Source organism: Vulpes lagopus, chromosome 24 (assembly GCF_018345385.1).
Source record: "Vulpes lagopus strain Blue_001 chromosome 24, ASM1834538v1, whole genome shotgun sequence".
In the NCBI taxonomy this organism is placed as follows: Eukaryota; Metazoa; Chordata; class Mammalia; order Carnivora; family Canidae; genus Vulpes; species Vulpes lagopus.
The window spans coordinates 58,002,446-58,028,301 of NC_054847.1; the positions used below are offsets into that span (position 1 = coordinate 58,002,446).

The 25,856-nt window shown below is 44.6% G+C and overlaps 1 protein-coding gene across 3 annotated transcripts in view; it reads left to right on the top strand.

Moving 5' to 3' along the window:
* ATP9B (ATPase phospholipid transporting 9B (putative)) overlaps positions 1-25,856 on the top strand; it is a 240,173-nt gene that overhangs the window by 178,638 nt on the left and 35,679 nt on the right. For all 3 annotated transcript variants that reach the window (XM_041739641.1, XM_041739643.1, XM_041739642.1), the window contains 2 exons: positions 12,489-12,601; positions 15,504-15,752. In XM_041739641.1, coding sequence (XP_041595575.1) covers positions 12,489-12,601; positions 15,504-15,752 — 362 coding nt within the window. The remainder of the gene's footprint in view (positions 1-12,488; positions 12,602-15,503; positions 15,753-25,856) is intronic.

The following is a 25,856-nucleotide window of genomic DNA, read 5'->3' on the forward strand; positions in this document are numbered from 1 at the left end:
TATCTCAGAACCTGAAATGCTGTCATCAGGGTAATTGAGGACAAGTAAAATAGCAGCCATTCTGCAACCCCAGATTTGTTGACTAGAAATAGTCTGTGAGGGGACCAATGGTCATGGTTTGTTTGCCTTTGGTTTTGGAAAATATTTGTTGTCCATCTGGAGTATTGCATTTGGGAATGCCAGAATGTTCATCCTCAGTAATCTCTGGAGCAAGATGCTGCAGAGTAAACAGTCGACTTGTGACTTAGCCATGTGCCACCCTTAGGCCGTGGTGGATTGACGGGCTCAGGCCCTGATCACCGGTACCAGTTGACCTCACAGGAAGAGGGCAGCAAATGTACCTCCGGTCGAGATGCTGTGCCAATGCGCAGAGTGCCCGAGAGCCCAGGGGCTCGATGTGAGACAGCACTGTGGGCACATGAGCAGCCAGGTCCAGACTGCAGGGAACAGACGGTTCATTTACAAGGAAGAACAAGAAAACAGGGAAGGCTATGGAGTCAGGCTCAGGAGACTTCTCCTGGACCTGCACTTCACAGACAGCGTGAGAACAGGATGGGAATCAGTCCGTGCCTGGATATTTGATGCTGAGGAGCTGCTGCTGTTTGTTGTGATAACATGGGGCTGCACTTACTGTAAGAGCCCCTTCTGTTATTAATAACACTGACTCAATCAGGCAGGAAGGGGCGGGTCCCAGGCCAGTTCCAGCTGTGATCTTCGGGGGCAGCTGAAGGGGGCCCCCAAGGCGGTCCTGGATGAGAAGAGGCATCCATATGGTGCTTTATGTGACACCATTCTGTCCACTTTTATGTACGTTGAACATTTCCCTTAAAAAATACAATAGGGAGAGACATCTGGGTGGCTGAGGTTGAGCATCTGCCTTTGGCTCAGGGTGTGATGCTGGAGTCCCGGGATCGAGTCCTACAGCAGGCTCCCTGCATGGAGCCTACTTCTTCTGCCTGTGTCTCTGCCTCTCTCTCTGTCATGAATAAATAAATAAAAAATCTAAAAAGAACAAATACAATAGGATTGGAAGGAAGAAAACACATTCCTGATATTCAGTTCTTGTCACTTATGTTTCTTATGTTTGTAGTGGAGATTTCTTGCATGTTTTGCTTCATCCCCACTGTTGGTACATACGTGCATGTACACAGGCACACACACTTGCAGCACAGTGAGAACAATGCTCAGATGCACCGAGGGTGTTCCGGGTGCATTTGCATGCAGTAGGGCACCGAGGGTGTTCCGGGTGCATTTGCATTGCAGTAGGGCATCTAACAACATCTAACAACAAGACACCCAAAGTCATAGTGGTTTTCTTGACATCCGCTCCCTTACTAGAGCAGCATAAATGTATCAGCACCTGACTATATAATCAGGACCTTCTGGCTCATCGTTTCCATGGCAGGACCACTCCTACTCCTCTTCAGTTCCTCCAGGATGTCTATAAATCTTCCTCTCATGAAACTCGCTCAGTTCTTCTTGCTCAGCTTTGGCCCACTGAGGCAGAGGTGAAGAGTGTGTCCCCCCTGAAGGTGGGATCTAAAGAATCGCTTTCTCCCATCGCAGATTCCATATGAGCCAAGCCACCCTACACTCCCCACGTGTCTCAGGCCAGTTTTGTGCCACACCCCAGCTTCCTGCTCATGCTCCGAGGCTGCCTCCTGATGTTGGCGGCAGCCTTGTTACCACTCAGTGCAGACCTCCAAAAATCAATTCACATGGGAACACATGTGGTTCCGTGTTAAGCACCACAAGTAACTACAGTTTGCCAAGTCAGTAAATGTTAAAAAAAAAATTCAAACAAACCTAGTTATTTTTCAGGACAGGAGGGTATTAAGTAACAAATAGTCTCCTGCTTTTGCATGCAGTGCTTTCCAGTCTTGGGCTCTATATGGGGAATATTTTTCATCTGGTTGGGAAACAGTAATGTAATTCTTTCAATTTCTGTCCTTTGATGGCAGTATCCTATATATTTCTGCCAAACCTCCCCTTCCTATTTGTGTATTTATTTTTATTTAAATTCAGTTAGTTAACATATACTATGTTATTAGTTTTAGAAGTAGGAATCAGTGATTCCTCAGTCTTATATCACACCCAGTGCTCATCGCATTACATGCCCTCCTTCATGTCCATCACACAGTGACCCCGTCCCTCCACCCCTCTCCCCTCTAGCAACACTCAGTTTGTTTCCTGTGATTTAGAGTCTCTTACGGTTTGCCTCCCTCTCTGTTTTTATCTTATTTTTCCTTCCTTTCCCCTATGATCCTCTGTTTTATTTCTTAAATTCCACATACGAGTGAAATCCCATATGATACTTAATCTTTCTCTGACTGACTTATTTCACTCAGCATAATACCCTCCAGTTCCATTCATGTCATTGTAAATAGGAAGATTTCATTCTTTCTGATGGCTGAGTAATGTTCTATCATATATATAGACCACATCTCCTTTATCCAGTCATCTGCTGATGGACATCTGGGCTCTTTCCTTAGTTTGGCTCTTGTGGACATGGCTGCTGTGAACACTGGGATGCAGGTGCCCCTTTGGGTCACTTGTATCTTTGGGGTAAACACTCAGTAGTGCATTTGCTGGGTCATAGGGTGGCTCTATTTTCAACTTCTTGAGGAGCCTCCACGCAGTTCTCCAGAGTGACTGCACCAGGTTGTATTCTCACCAGCAATGGAAGAGGATTCCCCTTTCTCTACAGTCTCACCAACATTTGGTACTTTAAAATATGTTACCTTCATGAAGGACAAAATATAGCTAAATCACGTTCTTAGCACATTTTGCCTTGGTGAAACTAAACTATCACTCAGTAATTATATCTAATACTGTATTTAAATCCGTGAAGCTTAAAATCATCCTAATTTTACAGTTTTGAAGCAAAGATTGATGACCTTGACAGAATAACCATGTGCAGTGGTCCCCACTGTCAGGTGCACAAGCTTTCAGTCACGTGGATATGTGCTCCTGACCCAGCCCTTCCTGGGTGGCTGTGCTTCCCGTGTCAGCATTTACCCCTTGCATGAAAAGTATGTTTCCCGCAACACTGCTCTGTCAGAACCTTTGGTGCGAGCCAGTGTCCTAGAGAAGGTGCAAGCAGAAAGCACTTGGACCTGTGTCCGTAGCCTTGCTCCTCCTTATAGCAGGTTTCCTCAAGTGACCAGTTGTATGCTGTGTGTGGTGCTTATGCAGCTAAGGGAGTTCCGTTTTTGTATCATAGTTTACTTTTATGCCCTGTTTATATTCTTTATGTTGTGCAGACTGTATGAACTCATGGTAAATGTGTATTTGCCCCATTTATGTGCTATCTGGGTTTTATGAGTCCAGTGTGCCCACATCATCTCCCAGACAAGCTGACTGTGGCTTTGCATGGCTTTCTCTCACTTTAGGTCACTTTGAATTGCTTGTTGGGCAGCAGTATTGTGTTGCCTTCTTGATAACAGCAGCATTCATGTACCTTTTTCCTTCATAAGTGGAAAGTGGGAAAAGGATATGCAGATACCAAGTGTGAAATAAATATTGTTCTCATAAACATGATACAGTTGAGGCGACCATGGAAATGCTTTTGGAAGGGAGCAAGGTCAAGCAGCCATCACTGAGCTTTGTCTTTGCGCTTTCTTAGCCTTGAACCACTTGGCAGCATATTCAGTTGTGAATGGAAAGACTCGGGTGAAGGGGTGAATTGCTGGGAGCATCATGTCTAAAAGGCGAGACACAAGGACTATGGGTCTTACATTCCCGTTAATTCTCTAAAGGGATCCTTCTCTTTTCCTCACTCTGTATACTGCGTGCAACCAGCATTCTCTTGTGTAGAGAATAGTTCTCAGACCTCAAATCTTTGTGATGGGCTTTCTCCCTGGGTGCTCTGATTCAGGTAATTAGGGACTGTGACTTGGGCATCAGGATTTACGCTCTCCCAGGTGGCGAGTGGGCAGCAGTCCCCAGAGGCTTCTGGGGTGCACACAGTTGAACACTGAGCCCCCACCCAGCCTGAGCATGACATCCCTGTCCTGTTGATCTGAGACCATGGGGTAGAAGACCCAACCTCACTGACATCTTGGACAGCTGACAAGTATCCAGTCCTACCCACACTGCCGCCTTGATGTGAAATAAATGGAATCTTCAAAGAACTATCCATTTAAAACCAAAAAAGCAATAGTTTTATTGTAACAATATGTAATCTTAAGACTTCTTAAGAACATGAACATTAGCAAGTTATATATGGATAGTAGAATTTAATAGATTTTTAAATTGAGACAGAGTTAAATTATCACAAAGTAAGTGGATGTATAACTACCGAATCTTAACATAATTTAGGGCAAGGTCCTCTGAACAACTCTGTGATTAGGACCAGTTGACCTCCTGAGCACCACACGGTGGTGGAGGCATCGTGATCTGTGCAACCTGTGAGAGACTCATGTGGCCCAATGTGTAAACTCAATTCTGGAGAGTACTCCAGAATCTCATCTTTAAGAATCTACCCTACATAAATGATGTTTTTATAGCTGCACTTTTTTTGTAATAGCAAAAAAATGTGTATCACCTGAGTATCCATGTTTAGGAGGATGATCCAACAGAATGTGGTATATCCTAGTAGATTTATGGTGTGCCCACCAGAAGTAATAGAAAACACCTCTGTGTATAGTCACGTGAAAAAATAGTTTGTAAATGTGTACCTGTCTCCATCAGTGGCATAATTATAGGGAAAATTGGGAGAGGTTATATACCAAGCTAGGTGACCCCAGGGTGTTAAAGGATAAAATGAGCATTTACAAATATAAAATAAAAACGAGGGCCTCTAGTTCCAGAACGGTGGAGTGGATGTGCTTCTCCCTGTTAGTGCCCTGACGTGCCAGATGTAGCACACACAGGAAGCCTGTGAGCAGGGAGGGAGAATGCTGGCTCGCCCTGTCAGGAGGGACGTGGTCAGCTCCCGGGTGTTCTGCCTCGGACCCCAGACTGGGTGCTAGGGAAACCTGCAGTGCAGAAACGCCAGTGGGCTCAGGCCAGGAGCCACTCTCTCACAGGAACTCTTGTGCTTCTATTCCAGCCATTTGCAAACGTGTGCTTTCGCCATAGTATGTGTGTGGCCCTCTGGTGATGTGACATGTGGAGGTGCCAGCGGGCACTACGGTGGCAATCACATGGCCACAATATGTGTGTCCAGTCAACCTGGTGGACAACTTACACAGTGTAACCTGTTGGTTCTAGCTCAGCAGAAGTGAGGGAAAATCTGTAACCTCACCCTCTGCCCCCAGACACCCAAGTGGGGACCCTAGACTTCCCCCTTCTCCTGGCTGTCCAGAGAAGGTGATCCAGCTCCCTGGCCAGCATAAAGTCGGAGAAACCAAGGGCCGGGCAGTCAGCAGACATAACATGGGCAGCCTGGGCGGCCATGGTCACTGACAGTGAGGAGCTGATGGGTCAAGCCAGGTTAGGGACAGGGGAGGGGGTGCCTGTGGCCACAGATGCAGGTGAGGGCTATGTTGGTGCAGATAGAACACCTGTGCCTCTAGATGGCTTTGCCAGCCACACAGATGCACTCGTGATAGTGACACGATGGGCACTTGGTCTGAGACCGTGGCATTCCATGTGAGAGGACAGCCGTGAGGGTCAGGTGGAGGGTACAACGACCCCCTCTGTGTGTCTGTGCTGCTTTCTATGAATCTGTAAGTATTTCGGGTTAAGTCAAAACAAAAGCCAATAGCCCTTCCCTCGGGCTGGCAGATGGAAAGGGCTGTGGTGCGCATGCTGCCCACAAGGAAGAAAAACACGTTTCCTTTCAAGGTAGCATTTTTTTCTTGTAACTAGAGGCTTTCTTATGAAAAGCATATTTATCTTTCTTTTTCCTCTCATTTCATTGATATTTTTTTACCCCAGAGAGCTCTAATTCTATAATCGGTGAGCATTTCCCATGCCTGCTGGGTTCCACAGCAGTGGAGCGTGCTGCCAGTAGGCTTCAGGAGACCGGCTGCAAGTGCAGGACCCATCAGCTGTGCTCCTGTGAGGGTTAGGGAGAGCTTCTTGGAACCGCACCGACGTTTAGAGCTCAGCTCAGCCTGTGGAATGCTCTTGCTGGAAGCTGTGCAGTCCTGCAGAGTTCAGAGGGCCCCCGGGGCTGCAGAGACGTGTGACAGAAGCAGCAGCTTGCACTGACACCTGTCCTTGGGGCACATCTGCTCGGCACGTGCAGCGCTCTGCCCCAGACACCTCCTTGCCTCCTCGACCAGGGGTTGGGCCCTTCCATTCATCCTCGCTGAGTGCATCACTTCCCAGCGATGGGAGCCCTGGTACATGAATAGCACGGGGTTCATGTTTATTTTAACGTGAACAGATTAAATGTGGTGATGGTTCTTCTTGGCAGTTTAAAAACCTGTTGAAATTCACCAAACATGGCCCAAAGGATCTTCCTAGAAATGATTAATCTCTTTCTACAAATGGCTGATCCTTTCCACTAAAGCATAGTTTGATCTGTTCTTTTCCTGATACTCATCCTAACCCTAAAGCGAATCTGGTCTTCAGATGCAGCTTTCATCATTGGCAAACAGTGCAGCACAGAAATCGGTGATGAGTCAGTTAGTGAGTAATGAGCTGAGGCAGACGGGCATGTGGATAACAGACAGAATTCGTAATCCCAGGATCTGAGTCCTTGGGTCTCTAACAGACCGACAGGCTGAGCATGAGCAGTTCACTTCACCTCTCTGCCCTGTGCTTGCTGACGTGCAAAGTGGGCACAGGTGCTTGTGCTGTGCTCCACAACAGGTGGAGGTGGAGGTGGGGGTGGAGGTCCTTCTGTGGGCCTCCTGACTGCACTACACCCACCTGTAGGGAAGGTGCGTCGAGTGTCTGGTTTCTGGCTCAGCCCGGTGCTCTGACTGTGCACCAAGGGCTAAGAAGGACAGTAAGGCAGGGCCTGCCATGCGGCCTTGCAGAGCCTAGGCCCCAGCCTGCCCCCGACACCTCGGAGTCCTGGCTTCCTGAGCAAAGGCACAGCCTCTCTCTACCCTGGTTCCATCCAAGCTTCCAGAACAATGTCTTCCCCTCCATCTCCAGCCCTGCCTCACCACCACCCCTCCCCTAGATCTTCCTCAACTTTGACCCCTGTCATCATCAGTGTGCTGACTGGTCACCGTCACCCACACAGGGGACGAGTCCCTGGGACCAGGAAGCACAGCACACAGTGCCCTTGGGGACAGGATGTGTGTCTACTCTACGGCCCTCCCTGCCGTTCTCCTGCAGCAGCTGCAGCCACAGACCCTGTATGCGCCTCCCGTTGTGCTCAGGGCCAACAGGGAGCACACTTGTTTTGTGCTCTTGTCTCTTCCTCTGCACCACAGGCTTCCTGAGGAAAGGGACTCTCGCTCCTCTCTGTGTTTTGGGTGCAGTGTATGTGACCTTATTTATCCTTTGATGCATCTGTGCAGGCTATGTATTCGTGTCCTTCTGTGCAGACACACTGAGGCATGAGGTTCCTCAGCCCACAGGTGACACAAAGGGCTTACACCCAGGTCCATCAGCCTCAACAACCCAACATGCAGTGATGCCTTTGAAGGAGTTCTTGGCCAAATGTATAAGTGGGGGGCCAACTTTGTTAGAAATCGATGGGAATGTGGGAGTTGACAGTGTGTCTGGGGAACAAAGACTGCATCCTAAAGCCGTGTGGCCATGGGAGCCTTGCCAGCTGATGTGGGAGGAGCGCATTTGGCGAGGATGGTGAAGAGACTTCCTTTCTGTCCTAAGGAGTTGACCTTTCATGTAGATGGTGGGAGTTGCTGGTGGTGTTTGAGGGAGGGAGGAACATGAAAGGTCCTATTCTGGGAAGGTGGCACCAGTGAGCGACTGGCTACAGGTCAGAAGCCATTCCAGAAGCTTGCAAGTCAGGATGAGGGCTGAGGGCCCCAGAGTACAGATAGCAGCAGGAGGGCACTCACATCACAGCTGTGTGTGTGGAGGTCTGAGGATTGGCAGGATACAGAAAGTGAAGAAAGGGTATGGAGGATGGTGGGGTGGGGTATGCAGGGCAGCTCCTGTCATTAGGGACTCGGTGCATCCCAGCTCTGCCTGCACGCCTATGGACCCTCCTGCCAGCCTTGCTGACGGGGACAGGGGGTGCAAGGGCTGGCAAAAGTGCCCAAAGTCTCAGGCAGGGCTCCTGCAGGGGAAGGAGAGGCCAAGGTTGTGCGTGCACAGAGTAGAACCACCATGCTGGAGGAAGAGTGGGTGCAGCTGGTGCTACAGGATCAGGGAAAGTTAAACCCTAAAATGTCTGCAAAGCCAGAGTCATCATAACAGTGTGGCCCCAGCACAACACACAGATAGTGGAACAGAATCAAGAGCCCAGAAAATAAATGCCACACATAAATGGGTCACTAATGTATGACAGAGGAGGCAAGAACAGACAGTGGTGGGCAACAGTCTCTTTAGTAGGTCCAGGGAGAATTGCACCTGTTCCTTACAAACCACACAAGATGAGCGCAGAACTACAGACCAGAGCCGCAGAAGTTCTAGAGGAAAACGCAGGCAGTAATTGCTCTGACATTGGCCTTAGAAACATTTATTTGGATCTCTCTCCCAGAGAAGGGCTGCAAAAGCTAAAATAAATGGAATTACATCAGATGGGATCTCATCTAACTAAAAAGCTTCAAACCCATCAACAAAATGAAAAGGCAACATATTGAATGGGAGTAGATATTTTCAAATCATCCATGCTGTAAGGGGTTAATATCCAAAAATATATAAAGAACTTTGATAACTTGGGCAGCCCGGGTGGCTCAGCGGTTTAGTGCCACCTTCAGCCCTAGACAATCCTGGGGACCTGGGATCGAGTCCCGCGTCGGACTCACTGCATGCAGCCTGCTTCTCCCTCTGCCTGTGTCTCAGCCTCTCTCTGTGGGTTTCTCATGAATGAATAAATGAATAAAATCTTTTTTTAGGGGATCCCTGGGTGGCTCAGCGGTTTAGCGCCTGCCTTCGGCCCAGGGCGTGATCCTGGAGTCCCGGGATTGAGGCCCACGTCGGGCTCCCGGCATGAAGCCTGCTTCTCCCTCTGCCTGTGTCTCTGCCTCTCTTTCTCTGTGTCTCTCATTTATTCATTTATTCATGAGAGACACAGACAGAGACAGAGACACAGGCAGAGGGAAAAGGCTGAGCCACCCAGGGATCCCTAAATGAATAAAATCTTAAAAAAAAAAAAAAAAAGAACTCTAACAACTTAGTATCAAAAAAATAAAAACACCCCAATTAGGCAGAAGATCTGAAAAGGCATTTTTCTAAAGAAGACCTGTAATCGCCAACAGACACATGAAAAGATGCTCAAAATCAGTAATCATGAGAGAAATGCAAATCAAAACTATAGTGATAACGTCTCCTCACACTGGTCAGAAAGGCTAAAATCAACACCACGAGGAGCAACAGGTGTTGATGAGGATGCGTAGAAAGGGGAGCCCTCGTACACTGCTGGTGGGCATGCAGTCTGGTGCAGCCACTCTGGAAACAGCATGGAGGGTCCTCAGAAAGTTAAAATTGGAATCACGATGGGATTCAGCAATCTCATTTCTGGGTATTTATCCAAAGAAAATAATAACACACCACTTCTGTGTTTACAGCAGCATTGTTTACAATAGCCAAGATCTGGAAATAACCCAAACCAAATAATCCTTAGGTGAATGGATACAGAAGAGGTGGTATGCAAGCGCCTGGGGGGGCTCTGTCAGTAAAGCATCTGCCTTCAGCTCAAGTCATGATGCTGGGGTCCTGGGATTGAGTCCCGTGTCAGGCTCCCTGCTCACTGGGGAGTCTACTTCTCCCCCTGCCTCTGCTTGTACTGTCTCTCGCAAATAAAAAAATAAAATCTTTAAGAAGAAGAGGAGGAAGAAGTACAGACATACATTACACAGCCATAAAAATGTAATCTTGCCATTTTTAACAAGGATGGACCTAGAGGGTATGATGCTAAGTGAAAGAAGTTAAGGAAGTCAAACTTGTAGAATCAAATATAAACAAAGGAGAAACAGACTCTTGACACAGAACAAATGGGTGGTTGCCAGAGGGGAGGCCAGTGGAATGGTAGGACAGGAATGAGATGAAGAGCTGCAAACCTCTTAAATGTGAAATGAGTGAGTCACGAGGGAGGACAGAAAGTACAGCACAGGGAGTGTAGTTGGTAATACTGCAGTGCCTGTCAGGCAGGTGGGACTGCACTTACATGGGGAGTGTTGTATAACTGTAACGTATAAAAATATTGAATTCCCTACAACATACACCTGAAACAGATAGTATTGCCAATTATACTTCAGTTTTCAAAAGGAAATATGGAAGTGATTCATATCATCACAGTAAGAACACCAGTGACACGGTAGGTCTTCTCGCTGGGTAACTGGGCACGACCCCAATGCTGTTCCCCGTGGGCCCCCAGGGCGTGAGTTAGTGAGCTGAGCACAAGATGGGGCCTCTTTACTTAGGCTCTTTTGTTACTTGCATCCAGTGGTTTACACACCTAAAGAAATAATAGTTTACCTTTGGTAGGAGCTGTGCAGGTGTAGTATTCTTATTTTTGTTACACATAAAAAATCATTAGTAATCAAAGTCAGATTGAAGGAAGTATTATCATTTATCGTAGTCGTAATTATAAACTGCCTCATTACCACAACCTGCCATAAACTAGAATGCCTCACATTCAGTGTGTATCAGAAGAAAAAGGAAATTCTCTAATTATGTCAATCTGATAAATATTTTTATTAATATAATAAATAATTTTTCAGAGAACTCACTTGAGAACAAGTAATAGAGGTGAGCTTGGTGCTTATTCTAATAGGAATTAATATAGTTTCATTATCTTCTATAATACAACTGTCATTTTAATCTCAAATTTTTGATGTAAACAATCTGTAGAACTTACGTTATTTGGAGGTTGAATTATTTTTAATTAATTCTTTAATATAACCTACTATTTTCAATAATTCTACTGTATTTAATGAGGATGACATAACCAGAAAACCCTTTCAAACTATACTTCTCATGTAATTTTGATTTCAGTAAACTTAGGTGCTATTCAAAGTATTAAAGGACTAAATAGAATTTTCAAAAAAGCAAAATTTATAAAACTGATTAAAAATAGCTAGTCTTTGAAACTTATGAGACCCTGATGTATGTATTATATCCATTCTTATAAGAAGGTTAATCAAAATCTCTAAAACAGCGATGTGAAATACAGATTTTCCTTTATGTTAACGTAGCCTGCATGTCCTAGTGGGAGTTCTGAGTCAGATGTGCTATTTTGTTTTGAACACTAATGTGAATGGAGTCATGGGTAGATGTGAAAACACTTTGTATTATATCTCCAATGTCACATGTACCAAAGAAAGCAAAAATTAGTTGATATTTTATGGATGTCTTATAGCCATGCTTAGAAAGCCCAACTTTTACCATAACTGATTGGGGATATGATTGTTCATTTCCACATTTATAACTATTTCGGTCAGTGGGTGATCCCTCTGTGAGCTTCGAAGTAGGTGCAGAAAAGCCCAGGGGCAACTACATGACGTCCATACCCACAGGTGTTCACACTTCCTGGTGGCTTTATTTTTCTAAAACCCGGTAAGCAGCAATTACATGTGCACATTGTGTGAACATTTTTATATTAAGTGTTATACATACGCAGTGTTTGGGGTTTCCAGAATCATGAGGACGTGTAATTGTGAATTTATGTGTTACTTTTAATGAAATTCACCATTTTTGAAATAATGTTAACCTCTCACTGTGTTCCATAATATTCACTGTACTTGGCTGTGTCTCTCTCTGATAAGAAGGCAGACACAAGACATCTCCTAAAATGGGCCTGCATGTGCTCCTCCCTTAAACTGCCTTCCTTACCCACTAGGAGTGCAGCACTTGCTCGTGCTCAAGCACCTGGGAGTGCCTGGCCTCCATGGACCTGCAGCCCCAGGGGCGAGCCCTGACCACCAGGCAGCTAGAGAGAAAGTGCCTTCCTCTTCATGGACTTTTCTGTTGCTCCAGTGATGCGAACGGATGCTAAGGGTTAAATGCATCAGTTTCTATTCAGTGAAAATACTTAATTTTTCAAAACTGGGTTTTTAAAAAAACTGGTAGGCATGCTAATTTGGGACTAGTTGATGTCTTTCTCAGGCAGTGTTCTAGAGGATAATTACAAAGATGTGACTGTTTTCCAGTTTCCTGCCTGTCTTAGAACAGGCAGAAGTTCTATTTGTACCAAACACATCTGAACTGATAGGCAGAGGCCCCACTTTGTTCAGGTAGCTAGAGCCCTACACATCATTGCATGGCCTTCTGGAGGGAACAGGGAGGGATGCTTGTGCTCAGCAGGGAAGGACATTCCTAGATGCTGGATTACATAGCAGAGCATTCTCCCTGCTGAGGGGTCTCGGCCCATGGATGTCAGTGTGCGGGATGGGAGCCCCAGTCATGTTGATGAGCTCGCTTCCTCTCTGGACTGATCTTTGTCACAGGAACCCTCACCCAGAATGAGATGGTGTTTAAGCGGCTGCACCTGGGGACCGTGTCCTACGGAGCAGACACAATGGACGAGATCCAGAACCACCTCAGGAACCCATACTCACAGGTGAGTGCATTTACTTACGCAGGGGAGCTGCCTGGCACCCAGGAGCCAGCCTATTGCATCTGCAAATCTGGAAATCAACAAATGTCTTTGAATGTTTCAAAACACTCAGTTCCAATTGATAAATCAAGAAGCAGTTTTTAGACTAATTTTAAATAAGCATTTCTGTATTGTAAAAATAATAGAAGGTATAGCGACCTTAAATCATTTATTCGTATTAAATATTTCTCCTAGTGAAAAAAGAATTAACTTGGCATAGGTAGTATTTTTAAGACTAGTAAGTACAATGTTGCATCACATGTGTTTCTTAAGTGCTTCTGTGTTTCTTCATAATTAATAAGACTTTCACTTTTTTTTTTTCTTTTCAATGAACAGAAGTAGACACATGCTACCATGAGCACTGGTGTCCCTCTCACTCTGTCCCAGCAGGTATCTGTGGGTAGCGGACCTAATTCCATCTGAAGCCCTTCTTCACCATATCATTGTGAAGTGAAGCTCAAATGTCACATTATTTCATCTGCAAATATGTTGTCTGTATCTGGATTAGATAAGGATTCCCTGGTACGGGGAAGGAGCATATCCTAAGTATTATCTTTTCTCTGGAGCTTCAGGAGGTCTCTGAGGTTGCAGGAGCAGGAATTACTGCCTTCCTGGGAGGGTGAAGCCCAGCCATAGTGTTTGCCAGAGATGTTGTAGGCAGTGCCCTCTGCAAGTACGTCTGTGGCCCAAGAGGGTCCTGGCATTGGGCCCACAAGGCCATGTGTGTGCACAGAGCATGAGCATGGGGCTGGCAGACATAGGCTACCCTGCAGAGTTCATTTTAGGCCACACAGTTCCCATAGCATTTATGAGTTCATTTTAGTTCCCACAGTTCCCTAGGTAGCATTTATGTTGCATTCATTCTGTGTAACCAAACCTCGCTACCCCAGGGTATCTAAGATGCTCACGCACCAGGATGTGGTCTGAATTAGGGGCCAGCCATCACTTCGCTAAGCTGCCTCTCTGCTTGTCTGCTGCTCTGTGGTAGGTTTTGGTCACCAATATACTAACCGGCCAACATGTAACAGGTGCAAAAGTGCACATCACCCACGCCCCAGGGCAGAGGCAGCTCCTGTGTCCACAGACCACTGCCTCCACGGGGCTTCCAAGGGCCATCTAGCGGTGGTGCCCACGGAAGCCATAGACTGCGTGTATTGACTGTCACACTTCTGACTTGACTTCCACAGACGGGCCGAACTGCACGCTCCCTGAGCAGTTCAAGTGCACTGTCTGCCCTGCATTCAGTTTGTGAAAACCTTCTCTTCTCTAATATTTACCAGAATGGCATATACTTTACTTTTCAAGATGCCATCAAATGAAAAATATTGAATGTGCATATTTATCGTATGTAACAAGCACACATACACATACACACACACACACTTAAAACCAAGCCCTTTCTTAAGTTGGATGTCACTCAGTTCAATACAGACTAAACCCAGAACATTTGTTAGCAGATGGAAAATCTTAAAAAGAGAAAAAATAAGACTTCCCTTGTCCTGGTAATCTACTCTGGGTGGAAACAGTACCAGGTAAAATCTGCTCTATAAAAAAATAAATTTATATTATCCATGAATATGATTTTAAAAGCTCCAAATAAGCTATTTTACTAGAAAAATTAAAAGCAAAAAGGATGAGTCACTGTGCAAAAACAGCAAATATTTACTACTTATTTCTATGTAAGAGGTCTTTTAAAAATCTTTTTCTTAAGCTATCTGTCGGTTGGCTGCTTAGACAGTACTTTTTATGTAAAATTGATTGTATCCCTTAGATTCTGTCTTTTTATTAAGATGATAATAGTCTACCAGGTGCACTGTAATAGAACACAGATCTTTCATAATCTGATTCTGTTTCCCCACCGGAAGCATTTGGTGGTGGAGGGCATAATCTTTAATGGCATTTGTGTGAAATTAAATTATACAGCCATCAATAAACATAACATAAGTCATAAGGGGAGTCAGCCATGTCCTGTGTTCCTGTAACACTGCCGCAGGAGCGACATGCAAATGGAGTCAGAGTGCTGGGGGAGAGGCGCTGCCAGCTGCCGAGCTGCATAGGCAAACCCTTCATTAGACAGCCCTGTAATTTGACGGGCAGAGTAGTCATGGTTCAGTGGCTCTGCATGCCCTGTCCAACAGCGAGAGCCTTGCTTTCTCAGGAGGGCTGTCAACGAGTGGCTGTGGAGGTAGCCGAGGAGGGACTGTGGTGCTGTGGGGTTGGGGAGGTGAGCGCCCTCCAACACAGCCCAGCGTGGGGAGAGTCACCCAAACGGTGACCCAGGGAGTCACGTCAGGAGCTCATTATGTTGAGAGAGGACACATAGGGGTCAGTTTCCCTCAGATCACAGTGGTCATTGCTAGGCACCAAACCAGACTCTAATTCAGGGGCTGTCACAAGCTGGATTCCTCTGTTGGATTAAAGAAATATTCATAAGCATTTTCCCCTGCTTTTCACTTTATTCCACTTTAGGTACAGCAGTTTATAACAAAAACCCAGAGCAGTTAGGAGTATGCGGTTCTAGGTGGTTCTCTAACTTACCCGTCTTTACAAGGAGAGTAAAAGTGAGTTATTAAGGACTTAGCAAGCCAATGCCATAGATCAAGTGAATCTAGTAAACAGAAACTCTCAGACTTTAAGTATTATAACAAAGATTTGGTATGTGTGACAACCAGGAAATGTCAATGCGCTGACAGCAGAAGCACGAAAAGGTCATTTATACTAACAGCTGATATGTAAGAGATGATTGGAATAAAATCAAGCTACTTTGATTATTCCTAGCTAACTAGCTTATAAGAATAATATATGCTGATAATTCCAATGTCGACTACATTATCACTTAATCTTGTGACCTTCCATATTTTATCAGATGCAATCTCAAGCTAGCGGAAACAATACCAGTTCAACGCTACCTAGAAAAGCCCAATCTTCAGCTCCTAAAGTTAGAAAAAGTGTTAGCAGTCGTGTCCATGAAGCCGTGAAGGCCATTGCGCTGTGCCACAACGTGACCCCCGTTTATGAGCCTCGAGCCGGCATGACTGGGGAGGCTGAGTACACCGAGGCGGACCAGGACTTCAGTGACGGAAACCGCACCTACCAGGCTGCCAGTCCTGATGAGGTCAGTCGGGGCTTCTTAGAGGATCTCAGTACAAACTGGCCATCAGAAGGCGTGAAAATCCATTGTTACGGGGATGAGTACAAGGGGAGCTCTCTAACCGTTTCTAACGGTGCTTAGCTCCAGGCCATGAGGGCACACAACGGCTCTTCCAGGTCTCTGCATTTGGTCCTGGTGTGTCCCCATAGCCTAGAAAGTCTAAGAGTTAGTTACTGGAAAACACATGAGAATAATCAGAGTTTTACTGATTTCATAAACTGACTTGTGACCAAGTTAGATCTTAATAAAGCTGCTGAAGCTTGGACGGTCCCTCCCTTATCGTCTAGTTTTCTCTTAGCTCCACATGAATCGTCTGGCTCGCATGTTACATTTCTAGCTTTTTTTTTTTTTGCCAGACTTTAGCTATAGCATATCTATTTCAAAAGAGAATTCGGATGTAGATCATTTTGAAAATTTTCAGGAGACAGAAATAATAAAATCTTAAATGTGGTAAATCAGTCATTTCTGACCTTACACCATTTTTTGATTTTTTTTTTCTTTAAAGATTTTATTTATTTATCATGAGAGAGGCAGAGACACAGGCAGAGGGAGAAGCAGGCTCCATGCAGGGAGCCCAATGTAGGACTCGATCCCAGGACCCCAGGATCATGCCCTGAGCCAAAGGGAGACGTTCAACCACTGAGCCACACAAGTGCCCCCATTTTTTAAATGTTTAGATTGATAAAACCCATTGTTAAATTAATTTTTCCAATTCTATTTTTCAGCCAGTATATTTTAAATACAGTTTTCTTACGCACTCTTTTGTACTCAAGGTTCTTGAGATGATTCTGTAATCAACCGACCATGAAAACAGTAGAAGCAAATAAACTTCTTTAAATACCCTATAAAATTGGACTATATAATAATTCCCCCACAAAAGGACCTTCAATCACAGTTTAAAAAAAAAAAATCTGATCTAATGTTTTAAGGAGAGGAGCCTGATGATTCTCGTTAAAGAGTATTTCAGAAGAGCAGAGTCCTTTCATTCTAATGACATCACTGCCAGGAACCTGGGATGCCCGCGTCAGTGAGGCCAGAGAGGCTGGGGCCTTAGACTGCTGCTCAGAACCGCAGCGTGAAACCGAGAACATCGAGGGGCTGGGTGGTTCTGTCACATGCACCGCAAAGTCCAGAGCGCTGGCAAGAGCATCCCTGCTATTAAAGTCTTTTAAGAAGTCAAATAGATAAATCTGTGAGTCAGAAATATTAAGAAGAGTGTCATGTGAGTAATACCTATAGTCAGCTTGTGACCCAGGGCAGAGAGAGGACTGGGTAGATGGGTGCTGTGGGTGCCAAATGGAAGAGGCCTGGCCAGCTCGCAGGGGCATGTGACCTGCTTTGCTGCAGGGGAATTGCCCATCATGTGGGCCTATTTGTTCCTTGAAAGCAGCTTGTGACCATCCTGACATGCCTCGTTCCAGAGGCGCCGAGTCTTTGTCGGCCTGCCCCAGGGAGCCGCAGGTAGAGATACCTGCTCCCTTAATCCTGTGTGTCAGGTGGACTGCAAGTTTTGTTTTCTTGTTTCTTTCTGAAATATGTGCCTTCTTGTGTACACGCACTGCGTTCCACACATGCCAGCTGCGGGGCAGGTCTGGTGTGGGGCTGGGGCTTCTCCATTCTGGAAATGCAGAGTCACCCACAGCTGCGACCACTGAGCCTGGAAGTCTTCCCAGGGTGCCCCCACCCAGGGTGTGCTGCAAGCCAGGTAGGGCACTAGTGTGCAGGGTCCCTCCACAGTGCCCCCTGCAGGCCACCCAGTGGAGACGGACATGTGATCTGTGACCTAGTTCTGACTTCATTGTGATTAAGAACAGGAGCTAGAGACCCCAAGTGCAGCAGCAGATTCAAGGCACTTTACAAAGCTTTAGGCACAGCTGTATTTGTTGAAAATCAAATTTATTTTTGAAGATTTAGTTAACATAGGCATTTCCATGTTGATTTAGTCAGAAAATGATCACATGATAACCAGAACAAGCTACTTTAGAAATTAGGACATGTTACTCACCTAAGAGCTTAGAGGTGGTGAAAAACACCCCAAAAGATGAAAGTTCAGTTTTCTTTAAATGTAGAAAGCTGAGACTGCTTTTGCTGGCTCCTGGCCTCCTCTTAACGCTGGCATGGAGACCCCTCCTGATCTCTCTCCCCAGACCTGTACCTCCTTCACCCCCCACAGCCGCCTCACATACACCTGCCGTCCTGGCCTCACTGTGGGTTGCATAGCTTGCGTGGAGCTCCGAGCACCTCCCAGGCATGAAGTATTGGGGTTGCTGTGCTGGAATCATTTCCATGCACCCCAGTTTCTCCCCACACCTCTTCTCTTGTGCCCCACCCAGGATGTTCTTCTGGTTAGGGTCCTTCAGGGCTAGAGTTAAGGGAATTTTCACCCTTTAAAACATGGTTATTTTACTGTTAGACATTTTTTTTAAGGCTTTATTTATTCACGAGAGACACAGAGGCAGAGATATGGGCAGAGAGAGAAGCAGGCTTCCTGCAGGGGTCATGCCCTGAGTCAAAGGCAGATGCTCTACTGCTGAGCCACCCAGGTATCCCTACTGTTAGACATTTTTATAATAACTTTATTATTATTGCAGTTTTTGAGTTAAACTGAGAAGAATGAAAAAGGCTAAAGAGAAAGAAGGATCTCAAAGCCTGTTTGATCCTGAACCATCACCTTCATAGCAGCTTGTCTGGGTCACCCCCTGGCACATTTTGGGCACAGTGTGGCACCACAGGTATTTGAAGGGAGAGACTGTGCGCTTCCTCAGCCTCCTCAGACACTTGTCTTCTTTTATGGGTATGCCGATCTCAGCCAGGGCCCCTACCCAAGGTGTGCGGGTTTCAGCCAGGAGCCCCCTCAAGGTGTGCAGATGTCAGCCAGGGGACCCCCCCCCCAAAGTGTGCAGGTCCTATCAGGGCCCCTGAGGCCTGGGCTACAGGGAGGTACTGACATCACCCACCTTCTGGGAGTATCAGCCTTGACATTCAGGTGGGAGCCAGAGAGCTGGAGGCCCTAGCCAGGCTCTTCTGGTAGCTTAAAAGGTCTTTCCCTTTTTGGTACCTGATGACATTGTGATGGTGAACTCTCGTCTAGTGTGGGTCACAGTGCCACCCATCCCTTTCCAGGACTGTTGGCACGGCCTGTGAAGACGGGGACTAGCCCCACAGTGTTGCAGGTTGTCGAGCAACTGCAAGTAGCTGGCTGGTCACAGGGAGGAGGTGCTGGGCACAGGGGAAGGGGGAGGCCGAACTCCACCTCCCTGGGCTCCACTGTCTCCTCCAAGCGTGCTTGGTTGGGAGTCTGCTGGTCAGTGGATGCGACTTTGTGAGCACCACTATTCCACTCAGTAGATGGTGTTGAGCTATAAGTATGTAAACATCTGTTGTAGGCAAACTCAGTGCGGCTTCTGGAATCGTGTGTATAGCAAATCTTTTTATTTGGTAATAGGAACTTTAGGGAGAAACTAAGAGAGCTAAGATTCAGAAGATCTGTAAGTTTCCATCTTAGTATTCCAGTGTCTACCCCTGGTCACTGCTCTCTGAAGGAAATGGACCACATTCCTTTTCATATAAAGAAAGGGTTGAACACATTGTTTTCTATATAATATTCCAGAAATTGGGATCCCTGGGTGGCGCAGCGGTTTGGCGCCTGCCTTTGGCCCAGGGCACGATCCTGGAGACCCGGGATCGAATCCCACATCGGGCTCCCCGTGCATGGAGCCTGCTTCTCCCTCTGACTGTGTCTCTGCCTCTCTCTCTCTCTCTCTGTGTGACTATCATAAATAAAAAAATAATAATAATAATAATAATATTCCAGAAATTCATACAATTATATATTGAAGAAGAATTATATCCCAGTCTTATATTGGAAGTTGTAAAAATACTATATTATATATTTACCTTATTATCTACCAAAAGTAAATACAACTTTTATTGAAAATACATGGAATTTTTCATCTTTAAGCTTTTAGAGACGTCATAACACTTTTTAAATCTTTTTTTTTTTTTAAAGATTTTATTTATTTATTCATGAGAGACAGAGAGAGAGAGAGAGCGAGAGAGAGGCAGAGACACAGGCAGAAGGAGAAGCAGACTCCATGCAGGGAGCCCGATGTGGGACTTGATCCCAGGACTCCAGGATCCCACCTGGGCCAAAGGCAGGCGCCAAACTGCTGAGCCACCCAGGGATCCCCAACACTTTTTAAATCTTAAATTAGGAATTCACAATAGAGAGGGATCTCATCGATTCCAAGATTACTAGAACCAAATTGAAACTGCTAATCTTGTAATTAAATTTTTTCCTTGTTTAAAAGTTCTTTCTACTTTGGAGATTGGACAATGATTAAAAGTAGCAGCCCATTAAATAACCCTAAAAAAAAAAATCCCTAACACATATTTTAAATCTGAAAATGAAGAAATAGAGTTCATCATAATTTTTAAAGAGTTCTATTGATGCAATGTTTGCAAATCCCTAAGGCCCAAGGAAAATAATCTAAATGGTTCATTATTTAGCTTATTGAGCTTTGCTGCAGTTAGGTTGACGGATGATGGCAATGCTTCCCAATCACCAAAGCACCGTTTTAAAAGCATTTTTTATTGAATAAAGTGCTTAGAATATTGCACCCTGGAGCTTTATTCAGGGAAATGGCTCAATTGATGTTTTCTGTGTGACCCTAGCTTTGACCTATCACAACATGTATGGTTAATAAGCAACATTATCATTTCAGAGACGTCACTGGTTTTGTACATTCTGCATCAACACTCTGCTCTTATAATCCCTATGTGTTTATGGCTCTTGTGGCCTCTTCATCTTTAGAAATACTGTAATTTAGTAGAATGTGGTTTCTGAGTTCTAGTATCACAGTTGCAATTCTTCACAACATTAAATGGCCTTCATTTTCATTTTCCTGAAAACAGAAAGGATCTCTTACCTTACCTACTGATATACACAAAGGAATGTTTTATACAAATAATGAAATTCTGGAGGAGTTAATGTTAAATCCTTAAAGGTTCCATGAGGTACGGTCATTAAATACTTGCCATGATGTGTCCTCATGGAGTGTCAGGGATGCTTTAATTTTTTTTATTTTTTTTTTATTTTTTTTTTTATTATTTATTTATGATAGTCATACAGAGAGAGAGAGAGAGACAGAGACATAGGCAGAGGGAGAAGCAGGCTCCATGCACCGGGAGCCTGACGTGGGATGCTTTAAGGTGTGGCAAGCCGTAGTAGTATTCGAGTGTCAGTGCCTCATCTAGTATTCACCATGTGGAACCTGCTGATGCCCTGTCCCTGTTTCTTATGATAAGTGATCAATATTTCATTTTCTCTAAGAGAGTAGAAAGTTTCACTTGCCTGTTGCTTAATCTCTACAGCCTCAGCATAGCAAACTGCAGCTTAGTAAACATTAGCTGTTCCTGGAAATTCCTGGACGGAATGAAAACCCATCCCCCTGCAGTTGTTGTATGTCCATTGCAGTGACAGAACCCAAGACTCGAGTGTCGTGACCCATCATCGTGGACACCAGCTTAGTGGGCGCATGGTGACAAAGACCTTGAGGACCTCCAGCCTCCTTGGGTTCAGAATGACTGATTGGCCATGATTTTTAGTGACTCCTTACTTCTGAGAACTAGCTGTTTACTGGCAATATTCTTCTCTACACTGGGGCTGCATCCTTTCATGTAGGAACCTTCTTTGTTTACATATTATTGTAGATATCAGCTCCTCGCTTGGGCATTTATTTGCAAGGATCAACTAAAATTTATGCCAAACCACAGTGGATTATTTAAATATGGAAGAATATTATGTCCTTAATGGCATTGCTTTTGGACTTACCAAGGCAAACTCTCAAGCATGTGATGGCTTCAGTTGCACACTCACTTTATTGTGCATGCCCAAGGAAGTGGGCCTAATCGTGCTGTTCATTAGCACCCGTTGGGGCAGGTCTTTGTCAGCCATTGGAAGCCCTCTTCCCAGGAGCGGTGGAGAATGTGCGCATACAGCCTACCATGAGTTTTGATGGGCAGTTTCTCCAGGCAATCAGATTGCATTTCATGTTCATAATTCTGGTAACTATAACAACAATGATAATACCACAGTTGAAAATGAAGACAAGTCAGTGATGAAGTTATGATCTATAAAATGCATAGTAAGAGGGCAGCTGGGGTGGCTCAGTGGTTTAGAACGCCTTCAGCCCAGGGCCTGATCCTGGAGACCTACGATCGAGTCCCACGTCAGGCTCCCTGCATGGAGCCTGCTGCTCCCTCTGCCTATGTCTCTGCCTCTCTGTTTCTCTGTCTGTCTATGTCTCTGTCTCTGTCTCTCTCTCTCTCTCTCTCATGAATAAATAAATTAAATCTTTAAAAAAAATGCATAGTAAGAAATGTATCCCTGAGTGTAGCTGGCAGGTATGTGTATGTAATTGCTAATATGATAAAAGAGATTCTCCCAAGCTTTTAAATAGTAATAGCACAGAAGTTTCTGAATAATGGAATTGCAGAGGAAGACTAATGATAAGGTCTTGCCTCATATTATATTTTCTCTCCTATGGCAGGACCCTTTGAAACACCTTCCTCCCCTGGTTACTTAGCCTGGAGAAGTGTGAATGTGTACATAAGCTGCCTGTGACAAAGATTGTGGCCTGTGGAGGAGATTTAGCCCAGGCTCCCTCTTAAACATATTTTTTATATTCACGTTTTAATTTTTTCTACCTCTGTTTTATTGTCAGTAGTTAACATTATTAGAAATTTCTAAAGGCTCAGAAGTCATAGAAATAGTCATAGGAAATATATTAAGACTTTAAGTTTGCAGTTATTGATATATTTCAGAGAAAAACCTCTCAAGATTACATCCTGTTATAACATCAGGCAGCAGCTTCCACAAGAACATGGCAGCACACAAGGAGGATTTGATAAACCACTTTTCCCACATTTTATTCAAATACTGACAAAACTGCCTATAAAGAGATCAAATCAAGTAATAGCACTGGAAACTTTCTTGCTAAAGAACTCATACTGAGTACCCAGAAAATTTCATTTTCTGTAGGCAGCAGATACAGGATGAGGGGTGCTAGATGGCCCACACATTCACTGAGAGCATCCCAGGGAACAAGAAAAGATGTGCACCCCACTTCTGTCTGACTGAGCAGCCTCACTGATGGGGAGGGAGGCAGGTGGCAGTGTGCTCCCTGCTCCTGAGATAAATTCTGAGCCAAAAACCTGACAGTGTCTGCCCCACCCCTCAGCAGCTTTGTGTGCATGTCCTGTTAGTACAGAGAACACGACCTAAGAGAAGCCATGGTCAGAGAGGCCAGAGATCCAGAGCTGTTTCCATGTAAACACTGAACAGCAGCTGCTCAGGCTCCAGCTCACAGGCACAACTGGCAGCATGGCAAGGGCAGCAGATGAAACTGCATTTCCCTTGGAGAACATACCTGGGAGCACCTTGCAGACCAAAACAGAGGCTGTGCTCACCATTAAGAAGAAAGAGAATAATGAACTCACATCAACTAAAAATTTCAGAAGGATAAAAGAAAATTAGAGAAAGGTAGGAGAAGAAAAAAGTAATGGTTGAGAAGGCAATAAATTCAGAAATTATTGGCAAAAATAGGAACCTAATATAAACCAGTGAGTGCAAAACTAAGTGCACACAGAATTATGCACATGAGGGGTGTGTAACACACATAGGCCTAAATGCTTACATGAGTATTAAACAGCCCAAACACTAATATTTTTTGAAAAGCTCATCAAAAAACTATATTCAGGAAAAATATAAATTAGCAAAGTGGAGTCTAAAGAAACACATAAAACCTGAATAAATGAGAAAAGAAATTCAAAAAGTTGTTAAAACCAAGGCACCTGGGTGGCTCAGTTGGTCAAGCATCCAACTCTTGACTTTGGGTCAGGTCATGATCTGACCTGATTCAGTACCCATTCCTGCTCAAAACACACAAAGTAGCCCCTTCTCCATTTCCAGTAATAATAGTCAAGCAAAATAGAGAGGTCCATCCTTAGCATGATCCGTGAAACTAGTCTTAAATCAATACTCACCATCACACTGTAGAGATAAACTCTACAGTTGTTCCCAAGTGAAGAATAAAACAAGGATGTCTGCTAACACCAATGTCATTTAGTACTGTCCTGGATGTTCTCTTCAGACAGTATGTCAGAAAAAAATCATTATAGTTATTACAAGGGAATAAAATTACCACTTAGACATGACATGACTATATATCTAGGCAACCAAAGAAGCATCTTTCAGGAGACCCTAATAAAAATACACAAATCCATACTTTGTTATATATCAGTAACAACCTGCTACATTGAAGACATGTCCCATTCACAAAGTTACAATAAAAATATTTAATCATGAACTTAAGTAGAAATATGTCCTGTGAGCAAAAACAACTTACTTTAAAGCTATGCTCTTTAAAGCACAGTTATTAACGCCTTACCTACACTCCATCTTTTCGCCACTTCTGAAAGTCATGTCCTCATTCATTGTTCAGGTAATTGTCAGCCCTGACTCCCCTTCGGAAACATCAGAGGAGTTTTAAACCCTCCCATGTCTAGATCTCCTCCAAACCTACTGAAACTAAATCTACAGAATTAAACATTCTTTACCATTTCCTTACATTATTCTTAATCTGCTTTAAAAACAGTTAATTTGATTAAATGTGAAGGTTGCAGTGTATGTTGCTTAATAACTTAAGTAGGTACACGTGTTCACATTAGACTGTTCTATGCATCTACATTTTACCAGCACAGACGAACCTCCTATGAAGACCACTGTGCCAGGAGTCTGTAGTCTCAAGTCCTAGAAACCACTCACCCATGTTAGGCCTCCATTACCCATCAAAGGAGAGCAGGTCTGTATGTTTGTGCACTCGCTGGTGATTCCCCACCTCCCTTTCCCCGCCAGCTCTCTCATGGTTATTGAAACACCCAAAGCAGTCTTAGGCCCTGTATCTAATCAAGAAATACGATTTGCAATTGCACAGCTTCCCATATCTATCTAAGGTCCAGGTGGCTTCAGGTGAATTCAACCAAACATGTAAGAGGAAGTAATACCAATTCTGTACACACTCTTCTAAAATACAGTAAGGAAAGAAATGCTTATCTGTTGTTAAACTGATACCAATATCAGACAAAGGCATCACCAGAGAACTACAAACCAAATCACTTAGGGGCATAGGTACAGAAATCTCAAGAGTGGGAGCAGTTCGAGCCCAAGCAGAGATGAAAACAGTAATACATCCTGACCAGGTGCATACCCCAGTAATGCAGGGTGGGTTCAACAGTCGTAAATTTATCTACAGACTACAGGGGGAGATCCGAATGATCACTGCAGTAGCCTCAGGGGGGGAAAGCACTTGGCAAAAATCCAACATCTGTTCCCGATAAAATCTCTCAGTAAACTAGGAGTAAAAAGGTCTGTTCAGCCTAAAAGGGCATCTATGAAAAATCCTGTGGTTTCTGTGATACTTCATAGGAAGCAATGGGTAATTCCTTTTAATGTTTGGAGCAGGCAGTGGTGTCCTCTCTTCGCACACAGCTCCTCACCAGGGTGCTAATGCACGAAAAGAAATAAAAGGCATACAAGTTGGAAAGGAAGAAGTAAAACTGTTTGGGTAGAGAGTATGATTCTCTCCATAGAAATTCCCAGAGGCTCCACTAGAACAAAATGGTAATTTACCAAGATCGTACATTATAATGCCTACATACCAAACCTACTTGTATTTTTATATATTAGCAGTGATCACTTAACAAATTGAGATTTTTAAATGTGCCATTTATAATGCACTAAAAGCATATGAAATACTTAAGGATCGATCTCATAAAACATGTACAGGGTTTTTGTGCTATCAGCACTGAGGCCGTGAAGGATGGGGTCACAAGGGCCTGAGTGTGAGGACACATCGGGCCCATGGACTAGAAGACTTTCTGTTGCCAGGGAAGTGCAGCAGGGGTGATTCTTGGAGAAACAGTGCCCAGAACAACGGGACTGTTGGACACAAAGCCTCAACCAATCTCTCCCCACGTACAAAAATTAACTCAAATTGGTCATAGGGA